The sequence below is a fragment of the Monopterus albus genome, unplaced genomic scaffold (assembly GCF_001952655.1).
Source record: "Monopterus albus unplaced genomic scaffold, M_albus_1.0 scaffold225.1, whole genome shotgun sequence".
Taxonomy (NCBI): Eukaryota; Metazoa; Chordata; class Actinopteri; order Synbranchiformes; family Synbranchidae; genus Monopterus; species Monopterus albus.
In genome coordinates, this window is record NW_018128105.1 from 252,283 (window position 1) to 260,538 (window position 8,256).

The window sequence follows — 8,256 nt, forward strand, 5'->3', positions numbered from 1 at the left end:
TACAGTACACATCTCCCGCTTACTACATTTTTAGTCTGCAAGCTTGAACTGCTGTGCTGCAGGCACTAGTGAAGTTGTAGTTTCCTTTAATTTTCAGTCCTGTTTTTTCTCTTTTCATCTTTTTATCTTTCCATTTCTCCCTGTCTGTTTTTCTCTGAGGGAGTTACATAAGTCTTTCTCTCTCTATCTCTGTGTGTGTGTGTGTATGGGTGTGTGGGCAGCATTGCATTTTATGTAAGGGGAACCTGGAAATGGCTAGCGAAACACCAGGGTCTGGCGCTCATTCTTTTGCTCTCTCTGCTTGTCATACAGCCTTGTGTGGTTGTGTGTGCTGCTGGGTCATTGGACTGTAGATCTGCACAGTGGCTGACTCCAGATATACGGTGGGGTGACTCTGCTGGCCCACTCAGTCACACACACTCATACACAACTTATTTTTAAAGTGCATCTTGAAATCAGATGCATTTGACTCCTAATGTGAAGATTCTGAAGCTTGTTGACTCGAGGTGCTCATGTGAAGTGTGTCTGTTTTGAAGTTGGGAATGGGAGTGTGTTTTTGACAGATGAAACAGTCAAGCAGAACAGCCACAAATGTTCCTTTACTATACTAGTAAATCTTTGTTCTCAGTGGCGGAAAGTACTTTACTCAAGTACTGTACAATTTCAAGATATCTATATACTTGAGTATTTTCACTTTGTGCTGTATGATTAGACTCATATAATCACTTTATTGATCTGTGGTGGAAAATTCACCAGCTACCCAGCAGCATGTAAAGTGCTAAAAATTATAAGCTACTTAAAACCAGCTCCAACATTAAATGTGGTGCACATAATAATGCGTCAATAAATATAATCCAATAATTGTATATGAATCTTAAATGTGCTATTCTGCATAATGAATACTTATATTTTTAGTACCTTAATTATGTTTTGATGCTAAAACTTTTACTTAACATTGTGAAGGCAGGACCTTTACTTGTAACAGAGTATTTTTGCACTGTGGTGTTGATACTTTTACTTACGTAAGGGATCGGAGTACTTTTTCCACCACCGTTTGCTCCCACACAGTGACTGTATCAGTCCTGACAAGGTATTTTTGTTTAAAAAAAATACTGTAATCAGTCAAGATGGCTCATAATGTGTCCCTTGCGTTTTGAAGTGGTTGCTACTTTAGCTAATAAACTAGTTAGCAGGGCATCCTAATGTGTGCATCTTATATTAGAGGACTGTTTATCTATTCCTTTTATATTTAGTCCTAGTGCTCTTATGGTTTTTACTTCCAAAGCTCAACAGACCTGCCCAGTCTAGTTTTGAAAGGTTATTCCAGAGAAGTCTTGCTTCTGCCATGACAAACCTGTGCCTGTTATGTAACACTGACCCCCCTCCTTTGAGTTCTGTCTCCTGTACTCCGATCCTGACTCCTCTAATACAATTTACCATCTGCTGGCGCACAGGTAACTGGTCTCCACAAGAGGAGGGAGAAACCTGTGTAAAAGTTGCCAGGGGGGTGATGAAAACTGTGGCAAACTCAAATGTGTTATTGATTGAAAACGATGTTCACAGTGCTTCCTCTAATACCACTGAAGCAGGTTGCAGGACCTGATTTCAGAGCAGCATTGCTCACAAATGATCTAAGGGAGAAAGCAACTAAAAAAAAAAAATGCTGATTATTAACGGCATCATTTTTTATTATTTATTTTTTTAGAAGAAGTGAAGTCACATAAAAAAAAAAAAAAGCTGCCTAGAAATAAATCACCTCCGCACCCTGGAAAACCAGTCACCCTTTGATCACACTGTGTGTGTGTGCGCCTGTTTGTGTGTACATATGGCATAAATGTGTGTTTTTACATGGTTGTGCATGCATGCGCATCTCCAACTTAGAAAGGGTGTTTCACTGAGTGGGAATGCCTGGTAGGATGTGTAGGCCCAGGTTTCCATGGCAACCATCTGCTGCTACGCTCGCAAGCGTTCGCCGTCAGCCCACACAGTGTGACATCCAGCAGCAAGCTAATCTGAGAGAGAGAAAGTAAATTTGTGATTGAATGTTAATATCACAAAGACCAAAATAGGGGAAACACACAGTTCAGACTGATTTGATGTTGTTTTAAGTACATATAAAGATTCATTTATGCAGAAAGTGTCAGTTCAAGCCCATTAAATCTGTAGAAATATGTTGAGTTTTTGTTGTTACAGCAAAGACAGAAGGAGGAGAGGTGTGCAGCATTCAGAGCAACACACTGAAGCACACACCAACACTCTGACAGATTATAGACGCAACAGAAGGATGTAAAGCTGCTTTTTGGAAATTTGAACTGAAGTTTGGAGAAGGATCATTTAGCCGCATAAAACTGGGTTTCTCCCTTGGTTTAGGAGTTAAGATTAGGACTGTAACCACTGATTACTTTCATTATCAGGTTTTTCTTTCTGGATTAATCATGTGGTTTATAAAGTCTCAGTTAAAAATAACACAATTTCTCACAGCTGTAGTTTTCTAAAGCCAGATGTAATGAAAATGTCTTAGTATAAAATCCAAAGTTATTCAGTTTTGGACTGTTGGTTGAGTTATAGTCTGAACAAAAGTGAACTGAAACTCTCATCAGCAAAATATTATACTAGAGTTAATGGCTGTAGCCTAAACACAACACGGCCTTATTAAAAAGATGTACAAAGGAAATCTGTAGGTATGAACCCAAGTTTGAGGGGAACTATTATTCAATGTGAAATACATCGGAACATTGCTACAGTTATTAAGATATGAAACATGGCAGTTTATGGCAAGAGTTTCACATAACAAGGGATGCAACTTTTACTATTTATTTGTGAGTTTCTTTATGAAACCTGGAAAAAAAACAACAATAATAAAAGCCAGTATTTGAAGTTATAATAAATAAGTTTTTGTACAATAAAATCTGTGTTCCAGATGCAGGAAGTGGGCAGTAGCCAGCGAGGCTCACAGCATGCCTTCAGTGTCCTCGATCGTCTACTGGTCACACATCCTGTGTGGCTGCAGCTGTCACTCAGCCGAGACTCTGCCCTCTACATCCTGCTCCGAGAGCCTGTTGGGGTGAGGCTCAACCATATTAATCCAGGAATATGGAAAATGTCATCCATTGATGTTTTTACAATCGTATCTCAAGTGCATGTTGCCAGTTTTCTACATAAAACAGTGGGACCTAGTAGATTTATCAAGACAACTTTAAACTGCAATAAGCTTTAATTTTCCCAAATGTGACAGTAAAACATTCGTTCATTTTCACCAGTGACATTAAAAATATAATTGAACTTTTTAGGGAATATTAATAATCTGTTTAAAACATCAGTAGCAGTAACAATTGCAGTTGCTCTGAGCAGGGGTGGCCGTAGGAAATTTTGGACGGGGTGGCCAGGCCATTGTTTAAGATGGGCTATGCTAATCACATCCCGGCTCGAGCTCTGTTTTTAAAAGATATGAGGGTGAAATCAGTCTTCTCATCTAACTAACTCTTGGAAAAACAATGAAAGGCTAATATCCCAAAATGTTAAATTCCATAAAGATTTAATTGGAAGTAATCAAAGTTGACATTAAAGACTAAAGACTTGGGCTGTAAAGAAATGTTTATTTAGCTATTTGGGATTTACGTTGCTGTTGGTACTATCTGTGTGTTTCTCTTGAGAAGTCTGTGGAAAAGGACAATAACATCCCTGTTCTTCATTCCTGTTTTGTGGTGGTTACTGCTGCTTGCAGACATTTTTAGTGCGTAAATGCAGCTCCAGCCAGAGGAAAGTGCTGTGTTTTAGAGTGACGGCGGACAGAAGTGTCTCCTCTGTTAAGGAGTGCTTCGTCTGTGAGGAGGACTCCAGTGAGTATAAAACTAACTGGATTAACATGTATTATCCACCAGCGGCTACAGAAGCACTCACACATCTTCTCTGCTCAGTGTTTTTGAATGCAGTGTGGTTCATACACTTAGTGGGTGAAGTGAGGTTGGACAGTGATGATGGGTCCTCCAAATTATTTTCAGCACATCATTTCTGTTAAATTGTAACGAGTCTCCCACTGCCACCATATCTGTCAATCAAACTGTCTGTTCTATAAGCAGCATTCGCCTTGGAGAGCTCAGCACTAGGCTTCCCCGATTTGTGTCGTCTGGTGGCCTTCTATTGCATCAGCAGGTAATGCATTACACTAACTGATACACATTATAGATTATATATGTGGCAGCAGTTAGTGAAAGGCCCATTCAGGAATGGGCCTTTCAGAGCATCAGCATGACAGTGCCCCTGTGCACAAACCCCTGAACTTGATAGGCCTAATGTGCACAGAGCCCTGGCTTTGTTACCTTTGGGATGAAATGATTGCAAGTCAGGCCATATAATCCACTGGACCTCACTAATGCTCTTGTGGCTGACTGGAAGCAAACTCCTGCAGCAAAGTTGTAAAATTTTGTAGAAAGTCTTCACACAGGGAGGTAGTAGTAGTCCAGGAAGTATGGGTGTAGCGGTCTGATGTACATGTACCCTGAGCGCACTTTTTTTTTCTTGTCTACAGGGATGTGTTGCCTTTCCCGCTGCAGCTACCAGAGGTCATCGCTAAGGCCACAACACAAAGGCAGCTGGAAGCCATTTCACACATGGGACAAGGTACAGTCAGTGCAAACAAGATGCATTAGTTTTTTCACAAGTCCTAAAAAAAATGGGTACTTTTCCTTTTACCTACGGCTTTAAAGGCAGGATCAAATGGTCGGTTATACCTATGGCTTTAAAGGCAGGATCAAATGGTCGGCACACCACTTGTCTAGACAAATGTATCTAAACTGTTGGATGAATATTTCTCAACCCTGCAAACAAATGGAAAACACACTAGCAAGAAAGGATAAAAATTGTCAGCATGCACACAAAAGTAATTTACACATTATTTTGGTAGGATACATGAGATTTAGTAAAGTTCCTCTGCAATAATCTTTCTTGCAAATGAGCTGCAGGGAATAAAAATATGTTTTGAGAACAAGATCACTGAGAAGAAATAAAAGTTACACATTGAAACTGTGAGACAGTAATCTAATAAGTGACTAAAGGCTGTCAGCTTGCATCTATTTTAACATGGTGCTGTTGCAGCACAGTAGCAGAGAGCAAGGTGTGACTTCATGATGGCTAAAAATGTCACATAACTAAGATGCAGTATGTGTCGATGACTGCAGCTCAAGCATTACCAGTCTTTTGTTAAAAATCTGTCTGTGCTTCAGTCAGATCACAAAAAACATTTTATTCTTTTGTGTGACATTTAGTTTGCATATTGTTTTTATTCCTCTGTTTTATAAGCACAAGAAGTAGCTGTAGGTTTAACATGGATGAATCCTTAACTGAAACTCTTGGTAACTGAAACCCTGGGTATCTAATCTCTCCTGTTCTTGGATCTCTCACTAGATTTCTGGAGCTCACCAAGTGCTTCGGAAATACAGAACGGACCGGTGGACCCAGCAGCATCAACCAGCAGCCAGGCTCAGACAGTGGTGACGGAGGACCAATGTACCCTGTTGACCCAAAGCAGACAAGGCAAACTATGCTCTGCAGCTGGAGGTTAGCAAGGTTAGTAACAGAAGTGTGGGGTTATTTTAGCTCTAACATCTTCCTGAGACCATTTACCGATGGGATCTTTATAGGATGTCAGAGGAAGAACATCCAGATGAATTGTGTTTTTAAAATGTGTGGAAAAAAGTCAGCCAAGTGTTGTGCAATTCAAAGAGCCAGTGTTCTTGCATGGTGAATTCACTTCTCCTTTCTCCAGCAACCACAACTCGCCAACCACAGTGCCTCTAATAAACGGCACCGTTTCAAGCGAAGCATGCGGCTCCGGCTCTCCGAGTCCTCCATGAACCTGTCCCTTGAGGGGGTCGGCTCCTTCTCACCTCCCCCGTCAGTGGAGCAGCCCGGTGGGTCAGAGAGGCTGCAGAAGGCTGACACTAACCCTCAGAGGAGAGTTCATGCTGGGGCAGGGGTCTTGAGGAGAACCCCCGCTGTGTCACCAGGTTCTGCAGAGGAAGAGGACATGCCTCCTGTCTATGTGCCGCAAGTAATAAGTTTTAGTATCGTTACTTGTCTTTCAGACCATACCTACACTGACATTTGAGCACTTAATTTTTTGAGACTTTCTAAAATGGTGGTAAAAATAAATAAGTCGTGTATCAAAAGACAATTAACAAGATTCTGTTTCAATGTGGACGGAAGGCTGAAACGGCGAGGAAAAATATGTTTCAAATGTATCTGATTTGTTGCGCATGTGATCTCTCTGTCTCAGCCAAGGTGTAATTGGAAATATTAGGGCTGTGAATATTTGGAAGTTTACAAACTCATCTGGCAGACATTTTAATGTTTTTAATGATACTAACGACCATAAGTGCCTCAAACTAAGCATTTTGTAAACTCAAGTCATCTGGTACTTCAGGTTAGTCATGCAAAGACTGGGGAATAAGTTAAAAACCACCTCAGAGGTCTTATTATTCATTTAACTGGCAGCTTCTTTCAGTCAGTTCCCCTATTTACTTACTAGAAAGCTGTTCTGTGACTCGTACACTAATACTGTTTGTGCACACACCTAAAAAATTGTCATGCTTTAAAATTATCATATCTTTCCTGGTCAAGACATCTGCCAAGGTAGAGGAGCCTCCAAAGCCCCAGCAGGTAGCCCCAGCAGAGGAGCCGGGCATTGAGGTGGCAGTTCTGGCCCTTGAACGCCGCCCAGCTCCATCCCTGGCTGAGCTGGACAGCAGCAGCTCCTTCAGCAGCATGGATGAGGACAATGACTCTGATTCAGATCCAGAAAGCATGACCCAAACCAAAACACACACCTACTTTCGTCCCCCACTTGTGCGCTCCCGAGGCCGCGGTGGGCTGCACCGCATGAGCGAAGCGTTTGTGTGTTTCTTTGCTCCGGACAAGCGGCTGACGCGGCTGGTGGAGGAGTTGTCCAGAGACAGGCGTTCCATCTTTGGAGGCATGGTTCAGGACTTCCTCCTGGCACAGAGAGAGGTGCTCAAATCTATGACCTCGTCTTCTTCTTCTTCGTCTTCTTCCTCATCACGCGTGACCTCTGTGCAGCTCCTGCAGAGTCTGCGGCTCTTCCTGTCCCAGGCCAAGTCCTGCCTGCTGGACAGCGGAGAGCTGGAGCCTCCTATTGAAACCCTGGTGCCAGAGAATGAGAAAGGTAAATGAAAATAAACCTGGTAAATGTGTCAACACACCATTTTGCTCACATCAGAATAAAGCACATATTTGAACCATAGCATGAACCATGACATTCAGATGTGGACTGATATAGATATGTATCACTGTTGAACTGAGGCTCAGTGGGTTTTCACTTCCAATCCATGTCGCCAAGATTGCCCCTATTTTGTAATTTTATTCAAGTAAATGCAAGTTAATCCCACTGTAGCAGATGAATATAACTCATTTTAGTTTGATCTGGTTTTCCCCAGGCTGATAATTTACTTTCATTTGTTGAAGAAATTGGAAACTGAATGTGCCAGTTTCTCTCCAACACTGCCTCGCACACAACAAAACAAATATTCACACCTGGGAGCTGCCCAGTACTTCCAGTTTTTCACTGTGGACCACCAAGTCTCTGGATCAAGTTAGTTTTTTTTCTTTTCCACTTAATAACAAAGGGAAATAATACATTTGAAATCTTGTTCCTTTGGATCTACATTTAAAAACAGTACTGGGGTTTAACCATTTGCAGTCTCCTCCTGCACAGCTTGCTCTGTCTTTTTATTTATCTTTTTGGCTAAGTCAGGATTTCAGTGGGAGGTTTTGGCTCTTCTAGCTGGACTGTAGAACAGCTGGATAGAATAAATGAACTGAAAGCATGTGGAATACAAACCATTCACTTTGATTCCTGAGCTATAGGAGATAGAGTTTTTACAGCCTGTCCGCCCAAACACGATTTTTTTTTTTAATGCTTAAGGACATACACATTGATCGGACTTAACATTATGACTGCCTGCCTAATGTTGTGTTAGTCACCCTTCTGTAGCCAAAACAGCTCTAACCTGTCGAGGCACGGACTCCACACACCTCTGAAGGCATCCTCTGGTATCTGGCACCAAAACGTCAGCAGCAGATCCTTGAAGTCCTGTAAGTTGCAAGGTGGGGCCCCCGTGCATCGGACTTGTTTCTCCAGCACATCCTACATAAGCTCAATTGGATTGAGATCTGGGGAATCTGGAGGCCAAGTCAGCACCTTGAACCATTCCTGGGCAGTGTGGCAGGTGCATTATCCTG

General features: G+C 41.9%; 1 protein-coding gene across 1 annotated transcript in view; it reads left to right on the forward strand.

The window, feature by feature from the left end:
• The first annotated feature begins 1,936 nt into the window (after positions 1-1,936).
• rin1b (Ras and Rab interactor 1b) overlaps positions 1,937-8,256 on the forward strand; it is a 14,030-nt gene continuing 7,710 nt past the window's right edge. The window contains exons 1-8 of the mRNA XM_020619728.1: positions 1,937-1,987; positions 2,921-3,064; positions 3,725-3,839; positions 4,080-4,152; positions 4,529-4,620; positions 5,525-5,565; positions 5,765-6,049; positions 6,619-7,180. Coding sequence (XP_020475384.1) covers positions 1,937-1,987; positions 2,921-3,064; positions 3,725-3,839; positions 4,080-4,152; positions 4,529-4,620; positions 5,525-5,565; positions 5,765-6,049; positions 6,619-7,180 — 1,363 coding nt within the window. The remainder of the gene's footprint in view (positions 1,988-2,920; positions 3,065-3,724; positions 3,840-4,079; positions 4,153-4,528; positions 4,621-5,524; positions 5,566-5,764; positions 6,050-6,618; positions 7,181-8,256) is intronic.